We start from the raw sequence: 12,364 nt of genomic DNA on the forward strand, positions 1-12,364 counted from the left end.
ACCCGATTTCACTCAGACCTCAGCTGGCCTACGGGTCCACTCTCACCCCTGGCTCCAGCCTGGGGAACAGGCAGCTGGAGGACGATGCTGTCCTCCAGAGCATTGCTGGTTTACCACAACCATCTATCCCAGGTCACTGGAACAGGACATGGAAACGAGGGGGCACCAGCAGGAAAAGCACACACAGTGCATTTGTCTGGTCTGGTGGCAGATGGAGCCACCCAAGCAGAGAACTGAGGCCTGGCTGGCGGGTTAAGAGCAAGGGGCACAGGCTGTCCACGCTCCATTAGCCAGCTCACACACATCTTGCTGGCCATTATCTGCCCAGGAGACGCCACAAGCATGCTTCCTACCCTCAGCCTCATCTGGAAGGGCCCAACTGCAGTCAGCTTCCTAGTGCATCTTGGAAACCACTGGCAGCTAGCTGTCTGCTGACTCAGCACATCATCTATATTTTTTAAAAAGTACATTGTGTTTTAATATAGGGACAAAGGAGGGGGCTAAAAGTAATTGCCAGCTCTGCCAGAAAAACACTAGCAATATTTGAAACTTTCTTCTGATGTCCTGGGACCATGGAGCCTTAGTTCTCAGATGCAGAAAACCTTGTCCTTCAGTCTCAAAGGTTTCTGCAAAGCCCACGCATTCTTGTTCCAGCCCATGGAGATCCGCAGTTGCTCATGGGAGGAATGCGAGAAGTGAGCGAGCAGGACATGGTGGGTGTCAAAGCTGGGGCCCCCACCAGTCCTGTGAGTCAAGGACCATGGAATAGCTGTCCCAGTCCCCACCCCGGGACCCAGAGTTTGGAGCTGCCCCCACATGCTGCTTTCCTCCAGGTCTAAGGAGAAGACCAGGCCTCCACAGGTGGGCGGCCACGGCATGCTTCTTTCGTGCTCGGGGAACTTGGGAAAGTAGGAGATCACTGCTGGGACAAATCTCACCCTGCCCTGGAGCCTGGCTGGCCCAAGCAAGCAACACAACAGCGGGGTTGTTTGTTCTCAGGCCACAGGGAGCTCTGCAGGGCTGCAGAGGAAGGTCAGGCCCTGCTTGTCAAGTGGCTGCAGCAGGCAGCAAGTAGCTGGGTCAGGAGGGGGTTAGTTGTTAGAACCAGAGGGGGGAAGTGTCAACGCCCAGCATGTGAACCGCAAGCAGAGAGGCCAGAGGATAAGTGATGTCATGATGGAATTCTGGGTTTCAAGCTAATCCTAACTAAAATGTGGGACTCTTCAATGCTACTCTCTTGGCCAGATGACAGAACGTATTTTTCCCAATGCTATACCTTATTTCTCTCAAACTTAAGGCACATTACTTTGGAAAAGATCATCTGTCATCCATTACTCAGAAATCATGGCTTTAATGATGAGGGGCCAGCTCTGAAGCAGTGGGGAGAGCGCCTGCAATGCACCTCCTCCTTCAGAGGCTGCACCCCCCACTTCCATCTGGGGCGGAAGTAGCCCACAGGGCAAGAGGCTCTTTAATCCGGGGATCTGGTTATAGCCTCAGACTTGAGGAGGAAGCAATAACCTTTCCAGAAACACGCCCTATGGTTTGAGTAATCATGGGAACACTGGGAATAGCTCCGCGAATTTTCACAAGAGTAGAAGTGGGGTCACTGGCAGGAAAATGCCCAAGCATTACTGCCACCTAGTGGACACAGTGGGAGGGTGGACAGATTTTATTTTGATCTGCCTTAAAACTTCAGAGAATTTCCCTGTAGGAAGTTTCAGCTGTGTGTGGGCAATTTCCCTCATTTGGACCTCATTCTCTTTCAGAAATATCCAAGAGGAAGCCATTAAGAATGGACTGAAGGAATCAAACCCTCTGTCTTTGCTTCTTGATGCTTCTGACACAGGAGCGCATCTGACCTACAGGAGCTTACAACTCACATGTGCAAAGTCAGACCACCACCAGGTGGCAATTCCCTGCACACATCTGGTGCATCAACTGACATCAGAATCAGGAAGGGTGATCTGTGTGTCCCTGAAAAGCAGTTAACTTGGTGACTGCATGGCCACTGCATAAAGGCAGGAATCCTGCCTTGGAAGAAGGAATTTGCCTAGGGCTAAAGATCAAGTTCTCCTATTGCAGAATTCCATCTATTAGAACACCAAACTCGGCTTTATTATGATCAGTGACATTGTTATAAATAATGAGCTGATTTTGAATCATGCAGCAAGCATGGCATGGAAACGTTGCAAAACAGGAAAAGAGGGTAACAGCGGACTCTGTCCCACCTTCCCAGTCTGTGCTGGGTACAGACGGCACTGCTGGAAACACATCTCCAAAATCATAATCTACAAAAATGAGGGACAAAACTGGAGATTAGAAACAGGCAGTGGAAAGACAGGGAGGGTGGGGACAATAGAGGGGAGACATGGGGAGAAAACGAGAGGAAAAAAATTAAACTTCCTACATTTTATCAAATAACCGTATTAGGACCCCAGCTGCCTCAGCTCAGGCAGCGGCCCAGTAGTCTCTGACCAATGAGAAAGACGTCCGAGTGCACAGAACCTGGTTCTGGCAGAGAACAATGTGGGCGGGGTCCCCTGCACCTGACCTTTTCTCTCCCTTGCCTTCCTTCCCTCCATACCCAGCAGCTGAGATTAGGTGGGCTCAGGGGGACACCTCCATGCATGGACAGTCTAGCTGCTGCTTCAAGACCCATCCCTCTGACTTCTCTAAGGCAGCCCAGGAGCCCAACCCAAGGAGATTAAGCTGCCACCTTCTGCTTCGACAACAAGCAACACAAGTCTTGCTAACAGCAAATCTGAAAGTAACTGCCCTTTTTCCAGGACATGGCCCATGGCACAATTAGAAATAAAGACAAAGGTCAAGGTCTCAGTGCCGATGCAATTCTAGTGAGCGCCAGGGGCTGACTTGGTGCTTGGATCCCCTCCCCTGGAGGTAAGGTGGGATGTAGTAATGAAGAGATCTGGTTTCCCCATGGGATGAAGGGGGGCAAACAGCCAGTTTTATAAATGAACACAGAGGCCTAAGGTTTGAAAGGAATCAGGCTGTTCCAATAAGTTGTTGGATCAAGACAACAAATGACCTACAGACGTGACGAGTCTTTTCCAGTCTTGGATGCAATGGGTGCCATCATGGCTGACACACCAGGGACTCACAAATCGGATGGAACTCACGAGAAACAGTGGCAGGTTGGAGGTTTCCCCCTGAGACTTTGCACCCACTTGGCTCTCTTCTTTCAGTGGTTCCTTAGCCTCTTTCTGCCTAGAATCATGGGACCTCCCCAAAACAGGCAACATTCACTCCGGGTATGGGAAGAAGAGTTTCCAGGTCACACTGCTAACTCCCCCTAGCTCAGGAAACTGCGCCCGGGCCTGTGGTTGTAGCCTTCTGGAAAACGGTCTAATATTCATAAGATCATTTGGCTTTTTGTCCCCAGAATCAGTTATTTAGCCACCACAGGGCCGTGGAGGAAATGAAGATCTGGGAAACGGCGGATCCTGTTTAATTTTAAATTTCAACCACCGGACCAAAACTAGCCAAGAAAGACGAGGCCCAGACAGGCGTCGGTGACTCCAGAATCAGATTCACAGCACATTCTGGGCTCCTGCCTGCCCTGGGGCCACTTACCCTCACTAGATGGGGCAATTGCACTGTCGTCCCACTCCAGGTTGGTGGAGGTGACGGAGTTGAAGGAATTGAGGGACAGGCTGTCCGAGCCATGGACTGAGCTGGGAAGGCGGTCTTCAAAGTCCAGCAGGTACTGAGGTTTGTAGTAGTCAGGCATGTAGGGGGCCAAGTCTAAATAAGGGGCATCCTGAGGAGAGAGCGGGAAAAGCAGGTTTGGGTGGGGAGAGGCCTCAGGTGGGCCGAAAACAAATGACAAAGTCCAGGTTCGCGGGCCACGGGTCTGCCTGTCCTACGCTCCCCCATGCTAGTTTTTCTTTGGGAAATCAATGGGCTTAAGGTGCTAAATTCAGAAACAAGCTGCTAAAAACTGTAATGTGCATGGTTATGGCTCTTCAAGCTGTGGACTTGAGGCCGACAGATGACAGAACCCAGCTATGCCTTCAAAGTCCTCCTCGACCTCTTATACTAGTAGTTGTTCATTTTCTCCAATTTCTACTACTTTTCAGTAGCCAAGTTCCTTTTCAGTCAGTGCTGATGGGGCAGGGACCCAGGACAGTGATTCGATTAGATGGGGCAGCTGCACCCACCTCGACGAGTCTGAAAGGCACTCTGGAGCCCCTCTGGCTCGTTGTGGGCCAGCACCATATTTCTCTAATGTATGACAGGGAGGGAGGGCGGACAGCGTGAAGAGAGAGGCTGGGAAGCATGGAACTGGTGACACTGCCAGGACGCCAGCAGGCGCAGCGATGACTCTGCCTATCCCTCTCAAACACTATGTCCTAAACATCAAGGAGAGCACTTCAGCACTAAAATACTCCAGGCAGTGTGGCTTTTCTCCAAGTGGGGACAGAGATCGGAAGGAGTCAGCTAAACGAGGACTTAAATAAGCCAAGAGAGAATCTCAGCCTCCACTCACTTCCACTGTTCAGACCCGGAACCCTTCCCTCACCTGAATAAACAAGGCATTGCTCAGGCCCAGTCACACCCAACAGGCTCCCTGACAGGGATCTGAAAAATGAAACCCCGAGCCCACCCCGCCCACGCCTCTGCCCCCACAAACAGCAAGAGCCACGGTGTCTCACCAGATCCAGGTCGAATCGAATGAACTCCAGCCCAGACACCAAGGTCAGGAAGAGAGTCAGGTGGTCATGGCTGCAGACCAGGGCATTCCTGTGAGACATGAGAAGGGACAGTGGCGGTTCTGGGTCTGCTTACCAGCTTGGCCCTACCTCGCCAACAAGCCTCAGTGTTGAAATTTGACATGTGACATCCCCATTCCCTGGAGGGCATACAGCTTGATGCAGCCTTCCCCCCCCCCCCCCCCCCCCCGTTTCCAGCATTCTCCTACTGGGTTTGAGGTCATACAGCACTTTACTGCCAGTGTCTTCCAATATGGAGCCTGTAGCATAAGGCCCGTGTGGCTCTCAGCAGCTGCCATAAATACTCTGTTCCTGCAGCAACCCCAGCAAAGGTTGAACGCTTTAGTCAGGTCGGAGGCCTGGGCAGAGCATTGGCCAGTGGCAGAGCACCGAGGTGCTAAACAGACAGTCTCTAGTGACGTGTCCTCAGCGTGCAATGCCAGGCCAGGCCTCTGAAGTGGCACACGTGGGACGAGGCTCAAGGGGAGCTCTGGGGCTACAGGAGACGGACCATTCCAGACACTCACTTGACGTAGTACTTATGCAGCAGACCCAGGTTCTCCTGGAACAGCCGCAGGTAGCTCTCCAGGGAATTCTCGTTCAGAGCCAGGTAAAGCCAGGCCCGGCCTGCAAACAAGGGCAGGGTAACAGGAAAGAAGGTCTGTCAGTGTGCTGGCTTTTTTGTGCCAAGCCAGGGCAGAAAGGAAGAAAGACTGGCTGAGGGGCCCACGCTCCCCAGTGGCCTTGTCTCCTACTGGAGTGCGGTAACCTCTGAAATCTTTATTTTCCTGGTCAGGCCCTAGCCTGTTGCTGCCCAGGAAGCTCTGATAAAGAGGGCAGACTACAGACTTCAGATGGATTGAGAAATGCAAGGATTCTGCAGGATCCCATAAGCTAATTAACACTGTTCCTCACTCAAGGAGAGAAGCGAGACTCCTCATTACGTGCTGGGGCCAGGATTCGATAGGAGTCTGATTCTCTTGAGCATCTCACTGTCTGTCACCCAGGGAGGAGAGAGGCCACATGGAGGGTGTGGCATGGGAACGCCCCACTGCCTCTGGACACCACAAGGCAATCTGCCTCCTAGGGCTGACCCTGAGGACACACATGAGCCCTGAGCTACCCCCAGGGTGGGCGGAGCTGGTCCTTCTGAGCGTCGCCGCCCCACTACTCACTGCGCCCCAGGTTGGTGGCCACATGATGCAGCACCTCGATCTGCTTGATGGCCTCTCTCCGGGTGAAATGCACCACGAGCACCCAGTATCCAGATGAGAGGTCCTGCAGTCTGCGAAAGGAAGACAGGAGCTGCTGTGACCTAAACGGGGCCACCCTGGGAAGCTGCAGTCACTTGGTCCACCAGCCTCATGTTAGAAGTGAGCTCAAGGCTGGAAGCAGTGGATCCCCAGAGGGACCCACAGGCAACCAGCCTTCCCACCATCGTTTCATCCATTGCTAATTCTCTCCCAGTCATGGACGCCCGCTCAGACAATTTACTGGGACAACTACAGACAGCCCACGGCCCACTTGAGTGAGACAAACCTCTTTCTGAAAGAAAGAAGAAAGAAGAAAGGAAAAGAAGAAATAAAAGGCCCTCAAGGCTGGGGACTTCTCTCTGGAGGCTCCTTGCGGCGTTGGCCATGCCCTGCTGTGCCCTGTTTTCTCTAGAAACCAGCCCAGCTCACCCGTACAGCAGGGCGTGGTCCAAGTGCTCACACAGACGCTGTAGGACCTTATCATGGTTCCGGATGGCGGGAGTCTCATCTTCACATGCAGCAAAGTAGCTCTGCAACTGCAGGGGACAGAACAACCACCCCGTTAGACATGGATAAAGAAGAGGCCTACAGGAGCCCCGGAATTGGGAGGGTAGCTGAGAAAACCAGTCAAACAATGTTTTTGTGATGACGGAGGGCATCAACCTCAAACTGCCTGCGCCCTGCTCGTCCGGCATTGGAGTGTCTGGAGGCCGAAGGCTGTATCCTTAGAGCCCAGGCCCCGAGAGGCACTCAGCAAGGGCTTTGCACGAGGACAACTCACTGCTGATGAGGCAGCCACGGTCCATGGGTAGTCTCAGAGGGTCCCAGGCTTCGAGCCAGGGTCACCGAGCTGCGCAAGCCCAGGGGCACCACATACAGTGTTAGCCCCATCAATGAATCGCAGTATCACTGTAAATGCCTTTCTCCCTGGATTTGCGCAACATGGTGGCCCTGCTTTGAGCTGCTCGTCTACACAAACTAAGGGCTGATGGCCTGGGGCACCTGCTCCAATGCCTTCTTGCCAGAGGCTGATGTGGGACCCTGGGTGTGCCTGAGTAACCTGACAAGGCTGGATATGGCTCTGGGCACTGGTCTCCGGCTGGGCTGATCAAAGGAGATTTGAACAGCGGGCGAGATGAAGCGTAGCACTGAGCAAACCCGCTGAGGAACGTGAGGCAGCTCTACCAGCTTATGTAAGGCTAAGAAAGCCCAGATACTTGGACTGAGTTCTCTGCAACCAGTTAGGAGGCAGGGGCCCCTTTCAAGTACAGCCCCACGAGGAGTCCTTCCAACTTCATTCTAGCCACACTCTGGTCTGTTGCTGCCCTTCCAATGGCCAGAATGGGGAAGGACACACAAAAAGAGCACTCGTCCCTGTACACTCATCTCAGGTTTAAGCTCTTGGCGCTGCACAAACGTGTTCTCAAGTGTTTTCTGGAAGCAGTGGTGGAGATGGCAGCAGCAGGCAAGATACATCAACCACACCAACAGGCACGCGCTCTTGGTGAGAGGCCAACCATTCAGCCCCCACAACAAAAATAGTCTCTCTTCTCTGTGGCTCAAAGTAAGCCCAGCAGCCCTGCTGGCCAGGGACAGACCTCAGTCCTTCTGGGTCTGCCTTCCCTCCTGAGAGGCAGGCAAAACAGAGCCCCAGGAGAAAAGGTTCCCAGAACTGAAAGGAAGGGCAACGTGCCTGTGAAAATTGCACAACTCCCTCTCAGAATGGCTCCAAGTTTTGCACACTTTAGAACCACAAAGTCAATGTCCGGGTTTTTCTTTTTTTTTTTTCAAAATTTCAAAATCCAAGTAACTCTGAGATCAGAGAGTCTTAGATGTTAGAGCTAGCAGGATCTTTAGAGGTCTAATGTAACTCCCTGACTGGAAAAAGCAAAACAGGCTTACGCATTTTCTTTCATATAAAAGTAGCCATACCCAGCATAACACTTAGAAAACATGGAAAAGTTTTACATTTTTATCCATTTATTTTTAAACAGAGAAGGTGGCCAGCAGAAGTTAGGTCCTTCACTATGGTTTTCAGCTAAGTGAGGGAGCCATGGCTGGAACTCAGATCCAGATCCCTGACAATATTTGCTCATCATAAAAGTGCAAGTGACATGGAAGTGGGTATAAATATATAAAGACCTCCTGCTCCCTGTTCCCCACTGTTAACAGCTTGGGTGTGTGTACAATTCTTTTCCTGCATACATAGACTTAAAAAAGAAAAGTCAGGCGGCCGGTTGGGTTGGCTCAGTTGGTTAGAGCGAGGTGTTCACAATACCCAGGTTGGTGGTTCGATTCCCACATGGGCCAGTGAGCTGCGCCCTCCACAACTAGATTGAAAAAACAACAACAACTTGACTTGGAGCTGATGGGTCCTGGAAAAATACATTGTTCCCCAATTAAAAAAAAAAAAAAAGCAAACTAGGATCACACTATACTCATTGTTCTAAAATTTGCTTTTTCTTAACACTGTATTAAGCATATATTTCCATATCATTATATATAGGTTCACTGTATTTTTTCATAGCCACATTATATTCTAAAATATGATGTATCATGCTTTAACCGTTGTTAGGTATGGCTGTTGTGTCCAATTCTTTGCCACTACACAAACTATTGTGACAAACATGGCTGGATCCCTGTGTGGGTGAGTGCACAGGTGGAGCAGCAAAGCTAAAGAACACGCACATTTACAGTTGGACTGGAACCTGCCATTTGCCCTTCTAAAAGGTTGGATTGACTTACCATATTTCCCCGAAAATAAGACCTAGCTGGATAATCAACTCTAATGCATGTTTTGGGGCAAAATTAATATTAAGACCCGGTCTTATTTTACTATACTGTAAGACTGGGTCTAATATAATATAATACCCGGTCTTATATTAATTTTTGCTCCAAAAGATGCATTAGAGCTGATTGTCCAGCTAGGTCTTATTTTCGGGGAAACACGGTAATTCCCACCATGCTGGCCAACAAGGATATAATCTGTCTAATTTTTGTCAGTTCAGTTGGTGAAAAACAGTACCTAACTGTTTTAAATTTTGTTTCTCTGGTCACTAATGCAGTCGACCATCCTTATTAACTGTTTGTATTTCGTTTTTCTGTGACATGCCTGTTCATAACTTCTGCTCAATCTTCTCCGGGCTGCCTATTTTTTTCTTACTAATCTGTTACAGCTCTTTGTTTTTTAAGGATTTAACCCTGTTTGTTGCTATGGTTTTTTTGTTCTGTTTTGTTTTTTTGGTGTTTTGCCCAGTGTCAAATGACCTTTTAACTTTGCTTTTGGTGTTTTTTTCCCTGTTGAGAAATGTTTACTTTTTATGTAGTCACATTTATCATTACCTTCCTTTATAGTTTTCCATTTTTCTCAGTGTAATATTACAAAAGTACCTCTGTTCTTCTATAGTTTTAAGACTTCTTTGGCTTCCTTTTTTAGGTTTAGATCTTTGTATGGGGCATAGGATCCAGCTTATTACTTTTTGGATGGATAACCCATTTTCCACATTTATTAATGGTCCCTTACTGATTTGTGATTTAATATGCCACCTTTCTAGACTATTTTAACTAGTCCTTTGTCTATTCCTGTGGCAGTCCCCTATTTTTTTTTTTAAAGATTTTATTGGGGAAGGGGAACAGGACTTTATTGGGGAACAGTGTGTACTTCCAGGCCTTTTTTCCAAGTCAAGTTGTTGTCCTTTCAGTCTTAGTTGTGGAGGGCGCAGCTCAGCTCCAGGTCCAGTTGCCGTTTTCTAGTTGCAGGGGGCACAGCCCACCATCCCTTGCAGGAGTCGAACCGGCAACCTTGTGGTTGAGAGGATGAGCTCCAACCATCCAGGAGCTCAGCAGCAGCTCAGCTCAAGGTGCTGTGTTCAATCTTAGTTGCAGGGGGCGGAGCCCACCATCCCTTGCGGCAGTTCTCTATTTTTAATTATTTTCACTTTATTCATCATTTTGATATGTGCAGAATGAGTCCACCCCATCCCCCAACTATAATTTTTCAAAACTGTTTAGACTATTCCGGCACATTCTTTAGAATCAAATTTTATTACAATTCCCTTTTGGACCTGTAATAGAATTATACTGAATCCAGAGATTATTTGTGGGGAGAAATAGTATTCTTGTAATACTGAATCTTTCCATCCAGGAACATGTATTTCACCCACCCCCCTCCCCACTTATACAGGTCTTTTCTTTATATCCTTTGTTATGTTTTAAAGCTTCCTTTACATAGGTCTTGCACATTTAGTTCAAGGTGGGTTGCATACATATACACAGTATTATGCATTAGGGAACAGTCTGCAACCAGGAAACAAGTTCTGCAAAAGATGTAATAGAAAGAATGTATAACATGCTGGTGAAGAGTGGGGGCTCTGGGCAGGAATCCTGGATCCAAAGCCTGGCTCTGCTACTTGGATTGAGCCCTTTGGCAAATTACTTAAACCTCTAAATCTCATTTTTCTCTTCTGTAAAATGGGTTAAAAGGATTAGTTAGAGCTGAGCTCTCTAGATAGTAGCCACTAGCTATATATGACTATTTAAATTTAAATTAATTAAAATTAAACAAAATAGAAAGTTCAGTTCTTCAGTTGCACTGGCCATATTTCAAATGCTCAGTGACCACACGTGGCTAGTGGTCACTGCACTGGACATACAGCCACAGAACTTTTCCATCACTGCAGAAAATTCCACCGGACAGTGCTGGTGGAGGGGAGCAAATGACAAAGCACGCAAAAGGCTTAGCATAGGTCTTGGGAAGCAGCAAGTGTTCGATAAACATTTACCAAAGTTATTAGGAATAATGACCCCAGTCTTAGTCAAACTAAGGACACAGCACTTGGCTAAACATAGTTCCGGTGCAAAGACACGATGAGGTACCCTGCTCTCAATGACTGCTTTTCTGTCCACTAGCTCACTAGCAGGTGAGCTAGTTCCAAAGCATATTCTTTCATCGCTCTTTTACAGCAGGTTGATAAAAATTTTCCATGATCTCAGGGGACAAGGAGACCTTGAATCAAGGCTACAACCCAACACGATTCTTGAGAGGAGTAGGAAGAAGAAAGGGAATGTTTCTGAATCAATGAGGGAAGAACTTTAGGAGCTGTCAACAGCTTGATCTCGTACTTGGAGAGTTGGTCAGCGACATACAGAGGTATTCAGCCAGTAGCTACTTGTTGCACCAGTAAGATCTGCAGGCTCTGAAAAAGTGGGGAGTGGGAGAAAGGCAAACACTGAATAAATGAGGGCCCTTGAGCAACAGACTTAATGGAATGGGTATAATGAACATAATTCAGCCTAGAAGCACAATTATCAACTTTTATTCCAAATCACTCTTCGGTCACATACAATACTTGCTGGGGAAGCCCAAACTGGTTACATTTAGAGTCAGCGTCATCTACTGAGTGCTTATTATTAGGTGCACTAGGAAGGCAGCAGAGCGCTTAAGAGTATGGATTCTGAAGTCAGACAACTTGGATTTGAATGTGGGCTGTGCTACTCACTGTGTGACCTTGGGCAAGTTACTTAACTTCTCTAACCTCGGTTTCCTCATCTGTAAAATGAGGATGGTATTCTCTCTAAACGTTGCTGTGAGGGTTCAGATACTACTTCTACTATATTTATCAAAGTGCGTGACACCTTGAAGACACTTAATAAATGTTAGCAGCTATGATGATGACGTACTTTGCAAACATTATTTAATCATCACAGCACTCCCAGAAGGTAGGTCACAGAGAGAATAAGGGGCAGAGTTGGATTTTAAATCATTTCATCCAACCTGGGTTCAAGATCCCTGAATGAATAATGTATATAAAATGTCACACTCTATGCTAACTTGTAGGAGAACCCAAGAAAGAGAAGTGCTGCCCGCTCTCTTATAAGTCACGTGGTGGATATAAGCTCAGTGTCTTCTGCAGCTCTGCTGCTTGTAAGACAGGCCCAGAACAGCCAGTGTGGCTTCTGTAAGAGGAAGGCTTGCCCATTACTCTCTCCATCCTCTCACCCCACAATGACACCTTCCCAGTGAAGACGTGTATCATTTGGTTAATACACGTCACAGTTGCTCCAGGAGGAGCTTCTCCACTTCTGGGAAGAAATTCATCCTGCTGATCAGATTGCCAAGGAGCTGTGAATGTTTCAGGGTTGGCAAACTATGGCCAGTGGGTCTGCCTCCTATTTTTGTAAACAAAGTTTTATTGGAATACAGTCAGCTGTTTTTGTACTATCTACAGCTGCTTTCATGCTATGACAGCAGAGTTGAGTAGATTCAACAGATACTGTATGGCCTGCAGAACTAAATATTTACTATCTGGTCCTTTACTACAGAAGAAGTTAGCTGACCTCTGGTCTAGAGCCCTGAGGAGAGGTGGAAAGGAATGCACA

General features: G+C 48.3%; 1 protein-coding gene across 2 annotated transcripts in view; it reads right to left on the reverse strand.

Moving 5' to 3' along the window:
- PLEKHM2 (pleckstrin homology and RUN domain containing M2) overlaps positions 1 to 12,364 on the reverse strand; it is a 36,411-nt gene that overhangs the window by 9,825 nt on the left and 14,222 nt on the right. Inside the window, exons 2-7 of one of the 2 annotated variants that reach the window (XM_081055398.1) lie at positions 6,416 to 6,522; positions 5,909 to 6,018; positions 5,261 to 5,360; positions 4,677 to 4,764; positions 3,595 to 3,781; positions 2,232 to 2,291 (exon numbers count right to left, since the gene is read on the reverse strand). In XM_081055398.1, coding sequence (XP_080911524.1) covers positions 2,232 to 2,291; positions 3,595 to 3,781; positions 4,677 to 4,764; positions 5,261 to 5,360; positions 5,909 to 6,018; positions 6,416 to 6,522 — 652 coding nt within the window. The remainder of the gene's footprint in view (positions 1 to 2,231; positions 2,292 to 3,594; positions 3,782 to 4,676; positions 4,765 to 5,260; positions 5,361 to 5,908; positions 6,019 to 6,415; positions 6,523 to 12,364) is intronic. The other variant, XM_081055397.1, reaches the window with a different exon arrangement.

The sequence above is a fragment of the Rhinolophus hipposideros genome (assembly GCF_964194185.1).
Source record: "Rhinolophus hipposideros genome assembly, chromosome: 8".
Lineage (NCBI taxonomy): Eukaryota > Metazoa > Chordata > Mammalia > Chiroptera > Rhinolophidae > Rhinolophus > Rhinolophus hipposideros.